Source organism: Cervus elaphus, chromosome 28 (assembly GCF_910594005.1).
Source record: "Cervus elaphus chromosome 28, mCerEla1.1, whole genome shotgun sequence".
NCBI lineage: Eukaryota > Metazoa > Chordata > Mammalia > Artiodactyla > Cervidae > Cervus > Cervus elaphus.
In genome coordinates this window covers 34,703,446-34,728,682 of record NC_057842.1, presented here as the reverse complement: position 1 = coordinate 34,728,682, position 25,237 = coordinate 34,703,446, and the positions used below count along the sequence as shown (strand labels likewise).

The window sequence follows — 25,237 nt, the reverse complement described above, 5'->3', positions numbered from 1 at the left end:
TTTCACCAAGAGACTCACTGAAAGGACTTGTACTAACATTCCTTACGGTTCTTTCACTAAAAAAGAAAAACAAGTCCTGAGGTGTAGAAACAAATAAGATTTAAAAAAAAAAGTGTAGTTAAATCTAAGAATGCCAATGATTACAAAACAATATCTAACTTGTGGGTTAAAAAAAAAAAGAGGGTGAAGAAAACCAAAATGTCAGCTATGATGAATAAAACAAGGATGGAATAGCATTCTAACATCATAGTCAAGTTAGAGATGCATGTTATAATTTCTAAACAACTAGAAGAACAGGGAGAGCTCAAAACTGTACAGCCACAAGCAAAAGAATATAAAGCTGGATTCCTCTCTTATACTTTCAACAAGTATGAGCTCAAAATGAACCACAGGCCTAAATGTAACAGCTAAAATTGTATAACTCTTAGAAGAAACCATAGGTGTAAATCTTCATGACCTTTAAGTCATGCAGTAATCTGTCAGATACAACACCAAAAGCCCAAGCAACAAAAGAAAATAAAGATAAATTGGACCTGAATAAAATTTTAAAAAATTTTGCTACAAATGATACCATCAGGAAAGTGAAAGGACAGCCCATAAAATGGGAGAAAATCTTTGCAATTATACATCTGATAGGGACTTCAGATTAAATAAGAAACACAATTAGATTACATAATAAATATACAAATAACCCAATGTAAAAATGGATGTGAAATTTGAAAAGTCATTTCTCCAAAGATAAACAGATGGTCTTATTAAAGTACACAAAAAGATGCTCAACATTTTTAGGGAAATGCAATTCAAAACCACAGTGAGACACCATTTCACACCCATTAGGATGGCTATCATCCAAATGACAGATAATAAGTTTTGGCAAGGATGTGGAGAAATTGGAACTCTCATACAAAGCTGATGGGAGTGTAAAATGGCACTGCTGTTTAAGAAACAGCTTGGCAGTTCCTCAAAAGGTCAAAAATAAGAGTTGCCATATGATCCAACAATTCCACCCCTAGGTATACACTAAAGAGAAATGAAAACATATTCACAGAGGTATTATTAGTAGTCAAAAAGTCAAAATAACTCAACGTCCATCAATTGATAAATGGATAAATAAAAAGTGGCACAATGGAATATTATTTAGTAACAAAAAAGAAAAGAAGTATTGATTGATACATGCTACAACATGAATGAATCTAGAAGACATTACACTAAGTGAAAATCAGTAACAAAGGACAACATATTAGATTATTCTATCTATATGAAATGTTCAGAACAAAGAAATTTATACAGATAAGTGGCTGCTTAAGAGGATGGGAAGAAAGAGAGTGAGAGATTACAGATTTCTTAAGGGAGGGGGAGTTAAAAAATGTTCTAAAATTAGATTGTATAACAGTTGAACAATTCTGAGAATATATTAAGAATCATTAAACTGTATACTTTAAATGGGTAAGTTATATAGTATATGAATTATAGCTCAGTAAAGATTTTTTAAAAGATATGTGTGTATAACTTCTGATACAGTAGAAGGAAAATGTCATGAAAGAAAAAGTGAATCAAAAGAAGGCAAGAAAAAAAAACTTGAGAAAAGCAGAATAGAAAGTATATAATATGATTTAAAATACATCAAAATTTAACAATCACAGTAAGTAAAAATCCACTCAAAGAACTGTCCACATCATTTTTTTCCATTTATTTTTCTTTTTTTTTTTTTATTATTATTTTTTTTGTTCCAGTGGGTTTTTGTCATACATTGATATGAATCAGCCATGGATTTACATGTATTCCCAATCCCGATCCCCCCTCCCACCTCCCTCTCCACCCGATTCCTCTGGGTCTTCCCAGTGCACCAGGCCGGAGCACTTGTCTCATGCATCCCACCTGGGCTGGTGATCTGTTTCACCATAGATAGTATACATGCTGTTCTTTTGAAATATCCCACCCTCACATTCTCCCACAAAGTTCAAAAGTCTGTTCTGTATTTCTGTGTCTCTTTTTCTGTTTTGCATATAGGGTTATCGTTATCACCTTTCTAAATTCCATATATATATGTTAGTATGCTGTAATGTTCTTTATCTTTCTGGCTTACTTCACTCTGTATAATGGGCTCCAGCTTCATCCATCTCATTAGGACTGGTTCAAATGAATTCTTTTTAATGGCTGAGTAATATTCCATGGTGTATATGTAGAGGCTAATTACTTTACAAGAACTGTCCACATAATTTTTAAATCCAGCTAAATGTTTACAAAAGATATACCTAAAATATTAAGTCCTATTTTGGCACTATGGTATCTGCATAGAAACTGAGAATGATTACATTAAAGAATCATACAGAAATAACCATTAAGAACATATGAGAACTGTATGTCAGGTATCAAGATCATGAAAAGCATACTTTCCTGAACTGCTTGCTTTTACTTATTATAATGAGAAGCTTCTGTTTCCCTACTGCCAAACATATGACCTACTCTTTCAGCAATTTTACTTAATAGCAATAGTACACAATTCTGTGCAAATCTTGGTTCTCATTTAGTTATTGTCTAATCATTATCACCAATCAGCTTTTTTTCTTAACTATTTTATATTTCTCAATTGTATTTTGTCAAGTCACTTCAAATCCTATTGAGGCAGAAATTGAGTGAAAAGTTCTAAAATTACTTGTTTAAAACAATTACAGAAGAGCTTCCCTGGTGGCTCAGAAGGTAAAGCGTCTGCCTACAACGTGGGAGACCCGGGTTCAATCCCTGGATCGGGAAGATCTCCTGGAGAAGGAAATGGCAACCCACTCCAGTATTCTTGCCTGGAAAATCCCATGGATGGAGGAACCTGATGGGCTACAGTCCGTGGGGTCGCAAACAATCGGACACGACTGAGCGACTTCACTTCATACTGTTCACAAGTTAATTCTCAAGCCCTTTTTGTACACTCTTAGCAATCATTCACAACAAACTAAGAAACTTCATTTTGTAAGTTTAAGTAAAATAAGATGAAAAGCTAGTTTTTAAAGTGAGGGGAGCATTTCTGATCTGCGGTCAGACTATTGGCAACTTAACTAAAGGACAATCTGAGGTACTGTTTAAAGAGGTCAACAATTCAAAGCAAAACTCATTTTAAAAGTTGGTCAGTTTAAAAAAAAAAAGTTCCTTTTTGTAGTTACACCAAAACTGTAGTATTTTTGTTTTCTTGAAAGGCTTTTAAAATTTCTTTCAATTGTACCATTTTCTAGATATCTCTTACAAGTTTCAATTTAGATTGTCTCATCAGCAGTTTACTTGCAAAGAGTTGCAAGTGTTCTTTCTCTCTAAAAATGTTTATAAATCAAATTGTAATGATCTCAAATTATGAGGAGTGATTTTGAAAATTCAAATTTTCTCAGGAAAAAAAACTGTTACTTTATGATAGAACTGACAAAAAAATTATCATCTGGTCCTCTAACCACCTACATGTCTGGGGAAATGGGAAGTCATTAACCTTGACTCTAAACCCATGGCCGTCTGACTGGAGTCTTTCCAGGTCAGAAATACCTGGGTTCAACACAGGTCTCAAAAGTGGACTAAATTCAGGGCAGTCAGCTTGGCCAGGTTCAGGAAGTCATATTCTACCAGGTCAAGATGCAAAATGATATAAAAACCTGAGTATATGAATGGACAGATGGACGGATAACAATGAAAGTAAAAATGAGGTCCATAAAGATACAAAATATACCTCCAACAAACAATTTTAATTTCTGCAAACTTACTACAGCTGTAATGCTCTTATGTGCCACATTTAAAGCTTTAAATTCAAGTATTTTATTTTCAGCAATAATGTAGATTAACAAGAAAATTAAGTAGAGATGCAGGGCAAAGGAAAACGGTTATTTGGTTTGTAAATGAACATAAATCATAATTGTTTTGAATATTGCCTTGAAATTATTTGATTTCACAAGCAAAAAAGTATTCTTTGTATAACTTCTGACCTAATTCCATATGTAAATGAAGAACTAAATCCATAAAGGTTAGATTACTTGACCAAGTACAGATCTCAAAATAGAATCCCAGTCTCCTGTTTCTGTCTAGTGTTACTCTCCTATCCTACACACCACACTACACCTCTCAGATCTCCTCCTCCAGTGCCTCACTTCAAGAACAGATATCTAACGGTGTGGGTAAGGGCATACCTTTGGAGTTAGATTTGAAGAACTTCAGCTCCATCACTTGAACAGCTGTACAACCCCAGATATGTTATTAACATCTTCTAAATTTTATTTTTTACCTTCTCTCAGTGAAAAGAAGGTAATTGTATTTTACCTTCAGTTCAGTTCAGTCCAGTCACTCAGTTATGTCCGACTCTTTGCCACCCCATGGACTGCAGCACACCAGGCTTCCCTGTCCATCACCAACTCCCAGAGCTTACTCAAACTCATGTCCATTGAGTCAGTGATGCCATCCAGCCACCTAATCCTCTGTCGTCCCCTTCTCCTCCCGCCTTCAATCATTCCCAGCATCAGGGTCTTTTCCAATGAGTCAGTTCTTCACATCAGGTGGCCAAAGTATTGGAGTTTCAGCTTCAACATCAGTCCTTTCAATGAATATTGAGGACTGATCTCCTTTAGGATGGACTGGTTGGATCTCTTTGCTGTCCAAGGGACTCTCAAGAGTCTTCTCCAACACCACAGTTCAAAAGCAACAATTCTTCAGCGCTCAGCTTTCTTTATAGTCCAATTCTCACATCCATACATGACTACTGGAAAAACCAAAGCTTTGACTAGATGGACCTTTGTTGGCAAAGTAATGTCTCTGCTTTTTAATATGCTGTCTATGTTGGTCATAACTTTTCTTCCAAGGAGCAAGCGTCTTCTAATTTCATGGCTGTAGTCATGATCTGTAGTGATTTGGGAGCCCCCAAAAATAAAGTCTGTCACTGTTTCCATTGCTTCCCCATCTATTTGCCATGTAGTGGTGGGACTGGATCTTAGTTTTCTCTGAATGCTGAGTTTTAAGCCAACTTTTTCACTCTCCTCTTTCACTTGCATCAAGAGGCTCTTTAGTTCTTCATCACTTTCTGCCATAAGGGTGGTGTCATCTGCATATCTGAGGTTATTGATATTTCTCCTGGCAATCTTGATTCCAGCCTGTGCTTCATCCAGTCCAGCATTTCTCATGATGTACTCTGCATATAAGTTAAATAAGCAGAGTGACAATATACAGCCTTGACGCACTCCTTTCCTGATTTGGAACCAGTCTATTGTTCCATGTCCAGGGTATTTTACCTTAGAAGGATTCTATAGTGAAAAAAATTTTAATCATGTATAGAAGCTATGACAAACCTAGACAGAATATTAAAAAGCAGAGACATTACTTTGTTGACAAAGGTCCACACAGTCAAAGCAATGGTTTATCCAGTAGTCATGTACGGATGTGACAGTTGGACCATAAGGAAGACTGAGCACCAAAGAATTGATGCTTTTGAATTGTGGTCCTGGAGAAGACTCCAGAATCCCTAGGATTGCAAGGAGATTAAACCACTCAATCTTATAGGAAATCAACCCTGAAAATTCATTGAAAGGACTGATGCTGAAGCTGAAGCTGAAGCTCCAATACTTTGGTCACCTGATGCAAATAGCCAACTCACTGGAAAAGATCCTGAGGCTGGGAAAGACTGAAGGCAAAAGGAGAAGGGGACAGCAGAGGATGCGATGGTTAGATAGTATCACCAATTCAATGGACATGAATTTGAGCAAACTCTGGGAGATAGTGGAGGACAGAGGAGCCTGGCAGGCTACAATCCATGGCATCACAAAGAGTTGGACATGACTGAGTGACTGAACAACAACCACATCAGAACTATAAAACCTCACATTGCAAAAATATACAGCACATATTCTCGTTAATGTTAAGGTCAACTGACTATCTAATTCACTATAATTTCTGGAGATCATGTTATGGGAGTATCCATCATCAAGAGTCCTGAAAGTGCCAAAGCTATGAAGTTACAGCAACATAAGGTTATTCATCAATGAAATGAATCTTAATAAAATAGGGAAACAGGTTAGAGAACAGTCTAAATATCATTTATGTCACCTATAAAATGGATACAGAATTGTACCCAACACGTAATTTTTTTTATTAACTGAAACAATCATGTAAACCTCTTATAATGCCTTACACATAGTAAATGCAAAATAAATATTACTACTATTTTAATTAAATTTTAAGAAGGAACTCTCGATTTGCTTAAAGTACTACCTAAGGTAGGGGGATGAGCACAGAATATCTGAAATAATACTGCCATGTGTTATAATTTATACCTGTATAAGTTTGGTGTTGTGTACATGTAGGTTTACCATTTCACCTTCTTTTTACTTTAGTAACACTTAAAATATTCTGTAAAAAAGAAAAAAGAGTAAGAACTAGAGGATATTTTATATTAAGATGAGGTGTTTTAAAGAAACCATTTAGCAAAGTAAAGTAATGAAACTTAATCACTGTAATAAAATACACAAGCAAAGAAAACAGAGCCCTGGGAAATTTTTATGATGTCTTCCAAAATTAGTGGATTAGTGGTTCTCTAGTGTTAGGAGCATAGGGGTGTTGAGGGTGGTGGCTAAGGGGAGTTGGGTTTCTCTTTAGGGTGGTAAAAATGTCCTAAAATTCATACAATGATGTTTATACAACTCTGTGAATATACTAAAAGCCACTAAGTTGTACACTTTAAATGGGTGCATTATATGATATGTAAGTTAATTTCAATTGTTCAGTCACTGAGTCACGTCTGACTCTGAGACTCCACGGACTATAGCACACCAGGCTCCCCTGTCCTCCACTATCTCCCAGAGCTGGTTCAAAGTCCTGTCCATTAAGTCAACAACCCAACCATCTCATCTTCTATGATAATTATTTTCTGTCTTGTCTTCTCCACTAGACTTTATGTATACAATGAACAGAGAAAATGTCTGTTTAATTCTAACCTTTAGCGTAATACCTGACACATAATAGACACTCAATAAATATTGGTCACATGAATAAATAAATGACCGAACAAGTCCTTACCTTACAAGGCCTTAGTTTCTTCATAAAATAACCACAATGCAGCAAATGTTAACCTTTCTTATTCATCTTCCTTTTTTGACATACATTCACGAGATGACCTCAAAATTTATATTATTCAACAGTCCTATTATTTCTTAGTAAAAACAACTAACTAATAAGATATGATTAAACTAAAGTCCACTTTTCTCAGTCCCTCCTATTTGAAATAAATGAGGTTAATTAGATAAGAAAATTATCTCTAATACGTATTAGCAGCTGAGAATTATCAAAGAAAATATATTTAATTCTACCTGTACCTTTTCTTTAGTAAAATATATAAATATGCTTGAAAATTAGCCCCAAACAGACTATGTAAAGCTACGTTTCCGAACTCAAGTTTTAAAAGATAAAAGAACTGCATGTGAGCCTGCCTCTTGGGCACCTTGTGACTCACGAGAAGCAGGCTCCTGTGGAAGCTCACAGAGCCAAGTCTAAGCAAAACCCAAGTTCTTTTTCAGACTCAGGGTCCTCTCCTCCTCTTGCTTCTCTCTTAACCACTCAAGTCTGGAACCACATCTAGGTTATGCCCTACACAAGTGCTGTATACTTCAAAGACAACTCTCCTCTCTGAGCCAACAGCAGCTATTTACATGGCCTCCAGGTCTCAGCAAAGAAAATCATGGAACAAGCAGGTGATCTGCGGTGTGGCTTACGTTACAGTTTGGTAGTCCTGCAGGCTCATCTCTTCTCACGTCACAGATCTATTTCCTCCCACCCTGGAATCTGACACCCCATGAACAAATTACCACAGCTAAAAAGTGGCGCCACTAATGTTAAATTAGTGTTCCAACTTGTTAAATATAAAAATGTCACACTTTTATTTAGCATTATTTAAAATCTCAAGATACCATGCCTGAAAGTAAACCACTCAGTGGTAATTTTAGAGTTTTTTTCTGTACGAGAGTCCCTTCCCTGCTGAGTTCTGATGTAATCCTCTCCATGTTGATCTCTGCAGTTCTGCAATTCTTGAAACAGAGTAAGTATTCAATGAATGTTTATGAAGTGAATAAATGAACAGACTTCCAAAAGCTGCATGGGAGAGAGCATAGAAAGGTACCTTTATTCATATAAGGTCACTTATAAAATTGGATATTTATCATTACTAGAGCATTTACAGTCTCTATAATAAATATATATTCTACATTCATGTATGAATTTTAAGTTTTTAAATAATTGAAAAACACAACATTAAAATAAAGAAGAACAGTAAAAAAAAGAGTATGTTATTTTTTCAGATGATTCATAGAATACCTTGAGGATTTAGCAGTGACCAAAGAGTATCACCTGGAACATCAGTTACAAGCAAACAACACTAAAGGTCTGACTAAAGAGTACCTTTCAGTTTGTCCAAAGCTTGATGACTTACTTCACAGCTGCACTGCTTACTTATATGTCATGGAATTGAAGTAAGCCTTATTCATGTTCTTTTATGTCTACCTCAAAAATTGAATTTACATTTAGTATATAGAGGTGTACCACTTAACCACGATCGTCTTTTAAAAATAAATAATTGCTAAGAACTCAATATTTACTATTAAGAACTCAATATTTACTATTAAGAATTCAATATTACTTATTACTAAATAAGAACTCAAAATGTACTATTACAGGTTACATATTTGAATTATATAACACAAGCATAATGTTATTTGCAAAGAACATATTTCAGAGGCTTGTAGCAAGACAGGCTTTTTCTTCCTAAACACTCAAATTCCAACCAAACTTTACATATGAAAAACTGGTGCAATCACACTCTTTATCTGCTCAGCTTCACGTGGGTATCCACTGGTCTAACAGCCAAATATGCTCTGAGACTCTGGGGTAAGGTTCCCTCTTCCTCCTAATGAAGACTGAGGGCCTGCACTTTACACCCGACTGGAGAATTCTAGCAACAATTACTGACATTATTCCTTTTCTCTATCCCCTAAGTGGGCAAGAGAACTCTTCAGAATTTCAGGGATTCTCCTATCTAAAACCTCCCCTAATCCAGACATTTATATCTCACCATAGCAACATTAACTTTCTGTTTGCCAAAAGAACCAGGGCAATTCCACTGCAGTGAGGCCTTTAGCACTGTCAAAATGACAAAAGGACCATGTTCTTAGCACTCGCAGACTGACGGTAGAATATAGTTTATCACAGATGTAATGCTAATCGACAGACATTTCTATTATATTGAGTATTAAGTGGAGTGACAAGAGTTATTTTGAGAAGCCAATGCCGTTTCTGTTGGGAAATATATAAACATACATACATGCTCATGAAATTTTTGAAAGTAAATCCTTTACAAATTACACTGTCACTACCAAATGTCCAATAAAAATATAATGCAAGCTACATTTATAATTTTAAGTTTTATAGCAATCACATCAAAAAATAAAAATGAAAAGGAAAAAATAAAAATGAAAAGGTAAAACTAACTTCAATAACTTTTATTTAATCCACTATATCTAAAATATTATATTATGCAATCAATATTAAAAAGTATTAATAAGATATTTTACATTCTTTTCTTTATTCAAATCCAGTGTGAATCTTACATCTCAATTTGGGTAGACATAGTTCAAGCACTCAATAACCCATGTTACGAGTGGTCACCATACTGGATCACACAGAACTATACTACTGTTTTCCATAAACTACCTTAAATACCTTCAGAAAGGAAATGACAATAATTTACAATGGCTGTAAGTACACATATTGTATCAAGCATAGGATGTAAATTGTGGTAAGAATTAAATCGGGAGTTTTTGTTACTACTCAGTCCCATGTAGTATATAAATCATGCAGTTATTTGCTATGTATATTGAGGTTTTAACAATAATCTTTTTTTTTAATTAAAAAAAATTTTTTACAATGTTGTGTTGGTTTTTACCATATGACAACCCAAATCAGCCATAATTAACATACATCCCTTCCCTCCACAGCCTTCCTCCCCTCCCATCCCTCCAGGTCATGACAGCCAGCCAGCCAGACTGGGCTCCCTGTGCTACACGGCAACTTCTCACCAGCTACCCATCTTACACCCGATAGTGTATATACATGTTGCTGCTGCTCTCCATTCGTCCCACTCTCTCCCTCCCACACTGTCCACAAGTCCATTCTCTACCTCTGCGTCTCATTTCCTTCCCTGCAAATAGGTTCATCAATATCATTTTTCTAGATTCCATATATATACATTAATATACTATATTTTTTTTTCTCTTTCTGACTTACTTCACTGTGTATAACAGGCTCTAGGTTCGTCCATCTCACTAGAGCTAAGGGAACCCTCCTACACTGTTGGTGGGAATATAAACTGATACAGCTATTAGGGACTACAGTATGGAGATTCCTTAAAAAACCAGGAATAAATCTAACATATGACCCAGCAACTCCACTACTGGGCATATACTGTGAGAAAATCATAATCGAAAAAGACACGTGCATCCCAATGCACAGAAGCACTGTTTACAACAGCCAGGACAGGGAAGCAACCTACATGTCCATCAGCTGATGAATGGACAAAGCTGTGGTAGATATATATAGTGGAATATTACTCAGCAAATAATCAGTTTTAGATTTCAAATGCATTCACACATTTCACTGAAAAATTGTCACAGCAAACCAAATAACGCAGCACTTTGTGCCAAAGCCTCAAAAATCCAAAAAGAATATGTACCCCCTTCCAAGACAAATATTAATAGTAAAACTTCACTAAAATATTCTGCAGGTACACTCTAAAACAAACTCCAATTGTGTTTGGTAACAGGTCCAAATTTCATGTATATTATTTTAAATTAATATAATTGTACACTACCCGTAATTCTCAGCTGGAGGGTTTAGTACAAAGGAGATAAACACTTTTTAGGTTATTTGATGAGGTTTGGAATTTAAGAAGGAATTAAGAATTTAATTAAGAATTAAGAATTAAATTTTATAAATCAGAAAAAACACTTTGTAAACCTATGGTTAGTGAATGACAAAGACAATTAAATGACCATTAAAGACAAAAGTATTACTATGCAAAGCATATATAAAGTATCCACATGACACTGATATGGAATAATCTAATCCACAACATGTTTTAAAGCTGACATTATGTTATAAATATCAACCTATTAGCTACATTCTAAGGCAAGGCTATTTTCAACACTCAATAATCCACCACAATCTTTTTTTCCCTGAGCTCTTTACACTAAACAGATATAACATGAAGCAAATTCAACTAGGAGAAACAAAGATCACAAATTAGAATATTCAGGAAACTTTCCAAAGAACAGAGATGGTAAAAAACCAACGAATAGCTCTGACAACGCAGAAATCATGAGAACTTCAGAAAGACATAAATTCAGGAAAGACAACTACACTAACTGGAATCAAGTGTTACATCAGCAAACATACCAAGCTTTCATTCTAAATAAGTAATCTTTAATAAGCCTGCTAAAACTATTCCCTATTTTTAGATAAAAATTTTAAATAATTGATGTTTTTAACAGGAGTACCCTGCACCTCTCCTGACAGTCAAACAAATGCAATCAAAGTCATCTGCTGCCAGTATTATTACTCAAACCATAATTCTGATTCATTTTCCACAGAAGCCCCAAGTCTCTGTTCCCAGAATCCTATAACTCCATCTTATTTTCATGTGCCATTCTTACATTTATTATCCTTTCCTAGGACTCTTGTCCTATTTGCCCTCTGTCTTCAAACTTTGACATTGCTTCATCCATATATAACAGGTTCTAAATAACACTGCCTACTACGATCATGCCTTAAACTCAACGGATTCTTTGTCCATTAGAATATCTTGTACAATGCTCTGTAACATACCAGTAAAATCACTCATTATTCTATGTATTAAATTTAAATAACTAGCAGGGAAAGGAGTTAGAGTTCAACTTGGAGATAATGGCAAGAAATAATGGAAGGCCAAAACAACATCTTCACACATCAGCCCAATTCAAGAAGAAAGTGAAAATCATGCTCTTTATCCCTAAAGCATTACAGGGATTTGTATTTAACACCTGATGAATTATTCAGTGAGAAAAGCAGTGATATTTGCTGTTGACACAAATAAATTATTTTAAATTAATTCAAAGAATAAAGAGAAAAGGCATTTTTCTAAATAGAAGTAGAAAAGATGAGTAATTATATATAATAATAAACAGCAGAATCAAAGAGTTTCTGGAGATTATTTAAGAAGTACTATCATATTCTCAAAGAGGTATTTTCAGTTTTTCAGCCACTCATTATGAAAATATAGCATCCCAGCCCTGACACTGTGTGGCCTAATATAGGCAAGAGAAGGGATTTTTTTTAAGTTTTCCTTGGAAAAACTCAGGAAGAAAATTTCCCAGCTGGACCCAGATTAATACCGTAGTAGTCTATGGAGATTAAAGTGCATGTTCAGTCGCATCCAACTCTTGGCAATCTCATGTACTGTAGCCCGCCAGGCTCCTCTGTCCATGGAATTTCCCAGGCAAGTGGTTGTCATTTCCTACTCCAGAGGATCTTCCCGAGCCAGGGATCGAACCTGAGTCTCCTGCAGCTCCTGCATTGGCAAGTGGACCCTTTACCACTGCACCACCTGGGAGGTAACTGACTAGAAAAAAAGTATTAATCTTGATATGTAAGCCAAATCTTAAAAAAGCTAAATTTATCTCTGAATCCAAGTAAACGTTTCAGAAGTCACAACACAGGAACAGAGTAAACAGACTGATTTGCTTAAACAGCTTTGCAATAGCACTAAAAAAAAAAAAAAAAAAAAAAAACTCAGAACCATCCATTCTACAACTTTTAAATCTCCAGATTTTGTATCCTTCCCACACAATTCTATCCTCAAAAAAAGCTAATTTTTAAAGTTTATTGATGAGACCAAATAACTAATAATACATTTCTTAAAACCTTCACAGTAGTTTCCTGTTTTATTTTCAACTCTACTTAGTTCAAATTACTCTCCAAAAATAGTATGCCTTTCTATTTAACCAGATAGTAATACATGTAATAGTGCCATGGATTGAATTGTGTGCTTCGCACAGGCACACTAAAATCTTAACTCCCCAGTACCTGTGAACGTTATCTTATTTTGAAATCAAGTCTTTACAGGTGTAGCAAGTTAAGATGAGGTCACACTGTATGTGGGTGAGCCCTAAGTCCAAGTGTCCTTACAAAGGGAAAGAGAGATACATGAAGACACAGGGGAGGCCTAGAGAAGCAGGCCACGTACAGGAAGCAGAGAAAAAGCTATGATGCCACAAGCCAAAGGCAGCCAAAGATTCCCAGGAACCAGCAGAACCTACAGAGGCAATTAAGGAAGACTAGAGCCTTCGAAAAAACATAGCCTGGCTGATACCTTGATTTTGAATCTATCATCTCCAGAACTGTGAGAAAATATACTTCTGCTGTTGCAAGCAGCCCCCAGTTAACGGTAATTTGTTATGGCAGCCCTTGGAAACGAATACAGGGAAATACGGGTTAATAGTTCCAAACGTGCTTTACTTGTACACGGGAGATAAACAAATATGTAAATGGATGGTAGATGGTAGGAGGTGTCTCACTACTGGAGAGGGAAATTATAGACAAGGAGGAGAAAAAGCTAAAATGAGCTCTGCTGTACTGGACTAGAGTGAGAGACATCAGTATGAACCAACTTAGCTTAATACAGATACTTATGAATAGACACAAGTAATTTTAGATACGCACATATATACAGGTGAGTACATATACCCTAGAGAAGCTACTTCTGTCCTTCATGATGGCATAGAAGCAATGACACCCCAGCAGTAACAAGCACTCCCAGCACACAGATCTTGGTTGCTAAATACTCTTCTCCAACAAAAAAACAAAAACTAGGGCTCTTTGGAGCAATGGCTGACTCTAGGTCTAGGGTAGGGAAAACATAAGGTGACCATACAACACCCTGTAGTATTCAAAAGGAAGTGCTCAAAAACAAAAGGATGGGGGTAGAACACAAAGTATCACAGGAGCCAACCTGAAAGAGTTCCCAATGGCAAAAGCTGGAATAATTTGAGCAACAAATTACTATAGGTACTACAGGACGTTGTATGGTCATCTATATTTTTTGGTTTGGGTTGCTTGGGCTTCCCTCGTGGCTCAGATGATAAAGAATCTGCCCACAATTCAAGAGTCCTGTGTTTGATCCCAGGGTCAGGAAGATCCCCTGGAGAAGGAAATGGCAACCCACTCCAGTATTCTTGCCTGGAGAATTCCACGGACAGAGAAGCCTGGCAGGCTACAGTCCATGGGATCGCAATGAGTCGGACATGACTGAGCGACTCACACACACACACTGGAAAATAACCCAATCCATACTAAAATAAATGATTGCTGTTGTTGTTTTTGTTCAGTAGCTAAGTCATGTCCGATTCTTTGTGACCCCATGGACTGCCACACACCAGGTTTTCCTGTCCTTCGCTATCTCTGAGTTTGCGCAAACTCATGTCCATTGAGTCAGTGATGTCATCCAACTATCTCATCCCCTGTCAACCCCTTCTCCTCTTGTCCTTAATCTTTACCAGCATCAGGGTCTGTTCTAATGAGTCAGTTCTTCGCATCAGGTGGCCAAAGTATTGGAGCTTCAGCTTCAGCACCAGTCCTTCAATGAATATTCAGGGTTGATTTCCTTTAGGATTGACTGGTTTGACCTCCTTGCAGTCTAAGGGACTCCCAAGAGTCTCCAGCATCACAGCTCAAAAGCACTAGCTATTCAGTGCTCAGCCTTCTTTATGGTCCAATTATCACATCCATACATGACTACTGGAGAAACCATAGTTTTGAACAGAGGAACCTTTGTTGGCAAAGTGATGTCTCTGCTTTTTAATACACTGTCTAGGTTTGTCATAGCTTTTCTTCCAAGGACCAAGTGTCTTTTAATTTTGTGATTGCAGTCACCATATTCATTGATTTTGGAGCCCAATAAAATGAAATCTGACACTGCTTCCACTTTTTCCCCATCTATTTGCCATGGGACCAAGTAATGGAACCAAAGTAACAGGACCAAATGCCATGATCTTTGTTTTTCAAATGTTGAGTTTTAAGTCAGCTTTTTCACTCTCCTCTTTCATGTTCATCAAGAGGCTCTTCAGTTCCTCTTCACTTTCTGCCATTAGAGTGGTATCAATCATCCACATATCTGAGGTTGATGATGTTTCTCCTGCCCATATTGATTCCAGCTTGTAACTCACGCAGCCTGGCGTTCCTCATGATATGCTCAGCATACAGGTAAAACAAAAGGGGTTACAGCACACAGCCCTGTTGTACTCCTTTCTCAATCTTGAACCAATCAGATGTTCCATACAGGGTTCTAACCATTGCTCCTTGACCTGCACACAAGTTTCTCAGGAGATAAGTAAGATGATTTGGTATTCCCATCTCTCTAAGAGCTTTCCTTGTCATCATCCACATAGTCAAAGGCTTCAGTGTAGTCGATGAAACAGACAGAGATGTTTTTCTGAAACTCCCATGTTTTCTCTATATAGGAATATTCCACAGTTTGTTGTGATCCACACAGTCAAAGGCTTTAGCATAGTCAATTAAGCAAAAAATAGATTTTTTTGGAATTCCCTTGCTTTTTCTACAATCCAGCATATGTTGGCAATTTTTCTCTGGTTCCCCTGCCATTTCTAAATCCAGCTTGTACATCTGGAAGTTCTTGGGTCACATACTGCTGAAGCCTAGCTTGAAGGATTTTGAGCATAATCTTGCTAGCATGTAAAATGACTGCAGTTGGATAGTAATTTGAGCATTCTTTGGCATTGCCTTTCTTTGGGATTGGAATGAAAATGGACCTTTTTCAGTCCTGTGGCCACTGCTGAGTTTTCCAAATTTGCTGGCATAATGAGTACACCACTTTAACAAAGTGCTTGTGTTGATATTTACAAATTACTGAATAGAAATTTTCAAAGCCGATAAATTTAATACTTGAAATACAGATTTGCTTTTACAAAGGACAAGTATATCTTAAAGAATAATTTCAGATATTAAACTCAGAAACTTCCTCTTCTAGGAGGTGGAGTTTAATCCTTCCCTTCTAACTTGCATCCAAAGAACAGAATATAGAAAAGGAGAAAAAGCTTTTCTATATGGTGGGAAAACATAGCAAGTCTGATATTACTGGTTCTTGAGCATTTCTAAGGATTTTTAATAGTATAAATCATTGGTTTATTCCTGAATTTTTTGTTGCTGTTTTAGGATGTAGAATTTGGTTTGGTTTTTTAATTTTTTTCCCTGACTTTTAGTGGGTTTTCAGAAAGAAAAGTAGAGGGCTGTGCTTAGTTTATTATCTTAAGTTGGAAATTCACTTCAATATCTTTCTAGGTTGGTATATATGTAGCTACCTAATTACTTTAACTGAATACACAGTGAAATATTTAACCACTTCCCTATTGATAAGACACTTGGAGTTGTTTCTAACTTTCTTCTAAACAGTGTTATATTCTTATACATGTTATCTTTATTTACCTGTGTGTGCTGAATCAAGGATATATACACTTTACAAATATTATTTACAGGTAAGTAATTTGACCTCTGTCTCACTTTCCCATCAGAGAACTGCTGAGGATTAAATGAGTTAATATGTGTAAGTGCCTAAAACACAGGTTAACAGCCACACAGCTGTTAGTTATCATTGCCAAATTACCCTCTGTAAAGGCTGACTGCATACACTATTTTTTAGAGAGCTGTTTTTCCCATCTTTGCTCAGACGCTGGAGATTACAGTCTTTTCTCTTTTTTTTGAAAAGGGGGCAATTTCAGTGGTGAAAATGGTATCTAATTGTACAGTCTCTCACTTCACTGTGACTGAGTTTGATCCTCTTTTTGACGTTTATTGTCCATTTGTAATTTTTACATGAATTGTGTATTTCTACCTTTTATCTATGAAATTTTAAAATTATGAAATATTTAAAATTTTATAGATAAACACCTATTTGGGCGCATTAAATAAGGATACTATTTTCCTGTTAATTTGATTACAAATATTTATTCCTAGTATGTTTCCTTTTATATTTAGTAGCTTTTAGCAGTGTTCAAAATGTTTGAATTTCTATTAAAATCTGTGTAGTATGGCTTGTTTAAGAATATTTCTAATGTAAAAATATAAAATAAATTTACTCCATTTTAAATTTAATTTTCTTACAGTTTGAGGTCAGGCTCTAATAACACTTTCTTCATGCTTAATCCTCCCTTACTACTTTGAAATGCTGTTTTTATATCACGTACTAAATTTCCAAATACGTGTGTGTTTTTAAAAAGTACTTAGGTTATATGTGTGCTAGAGAAATCTCAATATCTAACAGAGATTATAAGCTTGTTTTCTTCTCTGATATGTTGCTTGATTCTGTTGTAAACTGGTAGGACTTTCATTCACTCTGTGTGTTATTTTCAAAGCATCACGAAGAAAGCCCCCATGTAAGTTTGCCTAACCCTTGAATTCCTTGGTCTAACCCAGTCCTCGGCTTATCTCAATGGCTGGATTTCCTTGGAGAACAGAGCAATTCTAGGAGCCTTGGGTAATATGGATTAGCTTATATGACTCATGTCACAATGAAAAAAGAAAACAAAATTCTTTTTTAGAACTCCAATACAGAGTTTAAAAAAAAAAAAAGGCCAATTACAAAGTATATACGGGACTGATGCTGAGGCTGAAGCTTCACTACTTTGGCCACCTGATGCAAAGAGCTGACCCACTGGAGAAGACCCTGATTCTGGGAAAGACTGAGGGAAAGAGGAGAAGAGGGGGACAGAGGATGAGATGGTTGGATGGCATCACTGACACAATGGACATGAGTTTGAGCAAACTCTGGGAGACAGTGAAGGACAGGGAAGCCTGGCGTGCTGCAGTCCACGGGGTCAGAGTTGGACACGACTGAGTGGCTGAAGAACAACAACTATTAAGGAAACCTTAATTCATGATTTTCAGCTATTAATATTAAAAATAAATAAATAGATTTCTAGGCCCAGATGGTGTCACTGAAGAATTCTACTAAACATTTAAAGAAGAATTAAAACCACTCTATATAATCTCTTCCAGAAAAATAAAGGAAACACTTCCCAATTCATTTTAGAAAGCTAGTATTATCCTGATATCAAAAGGAAAAATACTCCTACTCACAGATGACCTAACTATCTACAGAGAAAATTCCAAGAAATATACCCCCAAAAAACACTCTGAGAACGAAAGAGTGAGTTCAGCAATCTCGTCATATACAATTAACATATTGGTGCCAAACTTGGACTATAAAATGCCATTTACAATCACTATCCCAAGAATGAAATACTTAATACTTAGCTGTAAATCTGAAAAACCATGTACTGGACATGTATGTTGAAAACTACACAACACTGGTGAATGAAATAAGATCTAAATAAATGGGAAAACATACCATGTTAATGGATTAGCAGACTCAACAGAGTAAAGATGGCAACTCTCCCCAAACTGATATATGGACAACACAATTCCTATTAAATTCCCAGCAAGACTTTTTGTATAGTCAAACTTATTTAAAACTTACAGAGAAAAACAAAACAACTAGAACAGCTAAAACAATTTTGAAAAAAAAATAAAGTGGTATTATTCTGGTTTCAAGATTTATTAGGCAAAGAAAAGAAACCTCAACCTAAATCTCACACTGTGCAGTAAGGATCAGCATATCTGGGTTTTCCACACACTGCACATTCCAAGAAAGGTTTGGCCCTTGTCTGGCTCCTAAGATGTAACCTCCGAATCTTTGAAACATCCTGCCTAATAAGAGTGTCTTTGTTTACCTGGGGACCTTGGGTAACTCCAAGCATATAGTCTGTGCTAATAATGTGATTTATGGTAGGAGCCTTGAACCATGTAAGGTCAGCTTGACTTCTCAAAGGCTGGAAACTAAGGTCATGCATACAGGCATCCAACCATATCAATATAACCTACACACAGTAAAAGTCCTGAATACCAAGGGCTGGACGGCCTTGCTGCTGTGTGTGATCTTACACAACACTGCTGACAGAATTGATCACCGTCCACACAACTCCACTGAGAGGACAACTAAGCGTTTGGACCTAGTGTTTTCTGCCCTTTGCTCCTCTGTTGCTAATTTTAATCAGTATCCTTTTGCTGTAAAAAACTATAACCACTAGCATAATAGCTTTTCTGAGTTCCACCAAATAACTGAGTCTAAGAGTGGTCTCAGGAACACCCAAGCATATACACATTGTAAAAATATTAACTCAAAACGGACCACAGACTTACAGAACATAAAATGATTAAATTTTTAGGGGAAAAAAAAGAGAGAAAAGTAAAATATTCAAGATCTGGGACTAAACAAAGAGTTCCTAGCCTTGATCCCAAAAGCACAATCTATACAGGCAAAAACTGATACACTGGATTTACAAGCTTAAGAACTGTTGCTCTGCAAGAGACACGGTTACGAGGATGAAAGACAAGCCAGACCGGAAAAAAATGTTTACAAATCAAATAGCCAACAAAGGATTAGTGTCTGAAATACACAAAGAATGCTCAAAACTCAGCAATTAAAACACAGACAATCCAACTAGAATACAGGCAAAAGACAAGAAGAACATTTCAATAAACAGAACAGATAGATGGCAAATAAACATCTGTGAAAAAATGTTCAACATTATTAATCTTTAAAAAAATGAGAATTGAAACCAAAATGAGATATCACTACATTCCTATCAGAAAACCTAAAATTTAAAAACCAAAGAAAAAACAAATAAATAAAAATCACCAAGGGCTAGCAAGGCTGAAGAGAAAGTTTGATTACCCATACTATCTATTTACATTGCTGATGGAAACATAGAAGTCACTCTGGAAAACAGTGTGACAGTTTCTTTAAAAACTAAACATGCAACTCCCATATGACCAGCAGCCACACTCTTAGACACTGACCACAGAGAAATGAAGACGTATGTTCACATCAAAACTTATACATGAATGTTTATAGCAGCTTTATTTCTAAAGCCCAAAACTGTAAACAACCCAGATGTCTTTCAATGGTTTAATGGTTAGGCAAAATGTGGTCTATCCAATACCACCATTGCTATAAAAAGAAAGAAACTATTAATGCACACAACAACCTGGATGAATCTTCAGAGAGAAAAAGCCAATTCCAAAGAGTTACATACTGTATGGTACAATTTATAGGGTATGCTTGAAATGACAAACAAAATTACAGAAACGGAGAATAGATTAGTGGTTTCTAAGAGTTAAGAAGAGGGGGAAGGGGAAGTGGGTATGAACAGAATAAGGTATACTGTGGTGAGAGAAATGTTCTGTATTTTGACTATATCAATGTTGTGATCCTGAAGTGCAGTTTTGCAAGAAACCAAGGGGTGGGGGAGCAATGACATAAAGGTTGCATTAGAATCTCTGTACCATTTCTTTAAATCACATGCGAATCTACAATTATTTCAAAATAAAAAGTTTAAAAATGAAGGAAGGAAAATCTAATCTGATCAGAAGAACAACTTCATTTGATATACAACAACACTGAACATTACTAAATATTCAAACATTATAATTTTTTAGTTTGGAACAATAAGACATGTCCCTTGCATTTTCTCAATTACAAACATTCTACACAGCTTCATGTCTAACCAGTCAGAATTTAGCTCACCTTCCACGCTGTCAGAACAGGAAGTTCCAATGCCAGTATCACCACTGTCAGAAGCTATACTATGTCTCCTGATATGGCTATTTCGCTGATTAGATGGAACAGTTGTGGCCTGCCACAATGATTCATTACCAGGTAACCATGCTGCTGAAGAATAATCTGGGCCTACAAAGGAAAATATGCAAAAAGTTAATAAATTTATAATGTCTATGAGTAGGTAGAAGACATCTTTTGGCCTTGTTAAAAAAAAACACACAAATAAGATAAAAAGCTTATTTTCTGCCAAAAATAAATAGATCAGTAACATCTATGAGTCACCAAATAAACTTACTTATCACACATACACAAATTCGATGCTGACTTAGCAGCTTTCTTTGGCTGAAGATAACTGATTTCTGCTTACAGATACTGAACTTTTAAACACAGAACTACTGTCTGATGTAAAATGTCAACTCTATCATCAATCTGTCTGGAAATGTCAGCACTGTGCCCTGTAATATTTGATAGGTAGGCATCTGTGATCCCATACACAGACATTAGCTGAGAACTGGGACTCAGGAAAAATCTAATCAAAGCATATTGCATGACAATACATGTAGCATGAGCTTGTGGAAAGTCAAAGTGAAAGTCACTCAGTCATGTCCGACTCTTTCTGAGTCCATGGACTACACAGTCCGTGGAATTCTCTAGGCAAGAATACTGGAGTGGTTAGCTGTTCCCTTCTCCCAGGGATCTTCCCAAACCAGGGATCAATCCCAGGTCTCCTGCATTGCAGGCAGAATCTTTACCAGCTGAGCCATCAGGGAAGCCCAAGAATACTGGAGTGGTTAGCCTATCCTTTCTCCACAGGATCTTCCCGACACAGCAATCAAACCAGGGTCTCCTGCATTGCAGGCAGATTCTTTACCAGCTGAGCTACTAGGGAAGCTGGAAAGTCAAAACAATCTATTTTCTACTACTATATCCTAACCACTTAAAATTTAAAACTATTTTGCTTACTTTAATTGATTCTATTTCTTTAGTTATCTTCAATAAAAGTTTTTAACACCAGAGCATTTCCTGGCTCTTAATTTTCCCTTTTGAGTTACAATAAATCTTCACTGTTCAGCTAATTTATCACTTTTCAATGTTCTCTTAAACTTCATTTTCACTTATTTGCCCATTTTTACTTAACTGACATTTGCCTTTTACCTGATTTATCCATCATTTTACCTTCCTGTTTATTCCTTCTTTTACCGTCTACAATGTCTCAAAATATGCCATGGACCAGGGTCAATCTGTGAACTATTTACTACTAGCTTGTGAACAATTAGGAACAGAAATAAAGGATAAGCACTGAAAAATGTTTACAGTAATTTGAAAGCAATTTTAAATCTTGAATTTTACACAAAAGCTATAGCAGTACATATCTTTATTAATGGTCAACATAGTGACTCTAAAATTGAAGACTATAGACTTATTTGTGGTTCTGTACAAGAATTTTGAGACTTCATTTCAATTATACCCTTAAAAAGTAATAAGCACATTAGAGATGACCTGAATAGCTACCTTAAAGCAGACTTATTATCACATAATTATAATGCTCCCATTGGGTTTTATGTTTGCAATTGCAGTTGCTTCCAAGTAAAGGAGAAATGAGAAGGCACTTATCATCATGATGTGAAATAAGACACCCTTACAGAATCATCATGTTACATGCTACTGAAATTGGCAGGCAAGAAGAACTTTCTAGCAGTTTAATAAACATAAGAATCACAAAATGACAAACATATCCACACAATTAATCACCATTATTTTACCACATTTAAAATAGACATTCTCTATATTAATATCAAAACATATAAAGAGGTTAATAATAAAACCAGACCTCAATCTATTTTCTACCATATTAACCCCAACACTAAAGCTTTAATTTTAATAAAATACTGTATCAAATTATTTTATTTTCTCTTTATATGCAATTTATAAATTAAGTTTGAATTAACTCAAGTTTAAAAAATGGTAGCCAAAGAAACATTTCCACCAGCTTTGAGATCCAGAACAAGTGAAAACTTTGTAGATTCTACATCAATCTCAAAACTGGGTTTATCTTAATTCATCTGATTAGGCACTCACATATTAAAGCACCAAGTGAAGGCATTCTGTCACCAAAGGTACTCTACTGTCATCTGTCTATTATCTGCACCAACATCCTTCCTTTAAACAGTTCCTCAGGTATTAACAGTATTCCATTTAAATGAACTCCAAGTTCTATCTAAACCATTATCAAAAAGGAAAAACAGCCCACTATTTTCTCTCCCAAGTGCAAACCTATTAGTTGGAGAAATATTTTTTTAGGAATACTCAGGAAAGAACATGGGCTTCCCAGGTGGCGCTAGTGGTAAAGAACCCTCCTGCCAATGCAGGAAACGTAAGAGACGCAGGTTCGATCCCTGGGTAGGGAAGATCCCCTGCAGTAGAACATGGCAACCTATTTCAGTATTCTTGCCTGGAGAATTCCATCCATGGACAGAGGAGCCTGGAGGGCTACAGTCTATGGAGTCACAAAGAGGCAGACATGACTGAAGTGACTTAACACGCAGATGAAAGCATAAATAGGCTGGAAGTACATGGAAATGGCAAATAAAAATATGAAAAGATGTCCAACCTTACTAATAATGAAATGAAAAAGACAACAATGCTCTTATTTTTAGGCTTTTAAATCATCTATAACATTAAATACCATTGGCAAATATTTGAAATATCAATGTCAAAGTGCAGGGAAAGTCCACATACTTTTATGGGTACATAAATTGACAGAGCGTTTCAAAATTAGGGCATCTGAAAACAGGTATCTCAATTTCAACATGTACCTAAGTTTCAACATAAGACCTCCTGGTAGGAATTTTTATAAAGAAATAACAGAAAAGTATAAAAACATATAAGCACAAGGACAGTACTTCTTTAAATAAAAAAATAAACACCTAGAAACAAAATACAATCTGTAAGTTAGTTGATACTATTTAAGTGCTAAAAATAATTTTAATGACCTATTTTTTTAACATGTAGTGACATCCAAAATGTTAAGTATGTATGGGAGAAAAGCATTTATATAGCTGCTTATATAGTATGTTTCCATGGCTGCAGAAGAATTGTACATTTACACATGCAGAAAAAGGAGCTTTCAGGGAGCTCCACATCTAAATGTTGATACTAACTACAATGTTTTACTAAAGAAACAAATACAGAAACATTTACTCTGTCACTAGGGATGATAATGATGCTGATTACACACTATCATCTTAAGAAAAAAATGCTGATTACTTATACTCATTTGCAGATTACATCAGCATTTGATTCTGAAAGGAACCAGCTACAGAGCAAGATATGTAAATTCAACAGATTCCTAGTCAACAATTTTATAAAAGCTGCGTTAAGACCCCTGAAATAAAGTAAATACACTTGTTTTTAGACAATGTAACTATTTTCAATAGTATAGTGTTACATATTTAGCCCACAACAACTCCACTCCATTTGTTGTTAACAAATCTTGACCCAAGGAAACCAATTGTATACACAAAGGATATAATCTCCCCCATCCCATGTACACACACACACACACCAGTTAATGGGGGTTTAAAAAAAGAAAGAAAGAAAAAACCCACCAGTAATGATACAGTATTATCATCAGAAGCTAGGAAGATGTTCCTAGCTTAAATCATTAACTATTACCAGGAAGAACGGCTCAAAAAAACTTTTTCTGTAAAAGGTCAGTGAGTAAATATTTCCACCTTTGCAAGCCATCTGATCTCTATTAAAACTGTCACCACTGTTATAAAGGCAGTAGTAGACAACAGACCAGGTGTGGCTGTGTTACAATAAAACTTTACAAAAATGATGACAAGCTAGATTTGACAGGTCATAATTTGCAGATCCCTGATCTAGAGTAAAAAAAAAAATTATTCTAATTTGTAAATATTCTCTAAAATTCAGCTGATTCAAAATGAGTAACGCTAGCCAGCACATTCATTCATTCCTTTATTCCGAAGAAATTCTAGTTCATCCTAGAGCACATACCAGCGAGTACTGCTGCTCTAAATCTGAAAATTTATGGCAGCATTATCGAAATTTTCTGTGGACTACCAATACCAGTAACTTTTTGGATTTCTTTTTCCAGAATAAACAGTCTCAGTTTTTAATAACAAAGAACCTTTTATATTCTATTACAAGTTAATCACTAAAGGGAGGTTGCCTATAAGCTATACACACATTATAATGACCCATCTCTGGGAAACCTCCCAGACAATGAGCATGAAGGTAAAAACAAACCTCTGTTCAGCTCACAGGAAACATCCAGGCCAGGCCCACCTAACACATCCCCTCCAGAGGTTGATGTTGTTGTTGTTTAGTCCCTCAGTCGTGTCTGGCTCTTTGCGATGCCATGGACTGAAGCCCACCAGGCTCCTGTGTCCATGAGATTTTCCTGGCAAGAATACTGGAGTGGGTTGCCATTTCCTTCTCCAGGGGATCTTCCCAACCCAGGGATAGAACCCATATCTCTTGAGTGGGTTC

The 25,237-nt window shown here is 36.0% G+C and overlaps 1 protein-coding gene across 2 annotated transcripts in view; it reads right to left on the bottom strand.

Annotated features, from left to right (window-relative positions):
* Nucleotides 1–25,237, bottom strand: part of CEP85L (centrosomal protein 85 like) — a 141,913-nt gene that overhangs the window by 88,538 nt on the left and 28,138 nt on the right. For both annotated transcript variants that reach the window (XM_043890510.1, XM_043890509.1), the window contains exon 2: nt 20,690–20,851. Coding sequence is in view for 1 of the 2 variants with exons in the window: in XM_043890509.1 (XP_043746444.1) it covers nt 20,690–20,851 (162 nt within the window). In the remaining variant the exon portion in view is untranslated. The remainder of the gene's footprint in view (nt 1–20,689; nt 20,852–25,237) is intronic.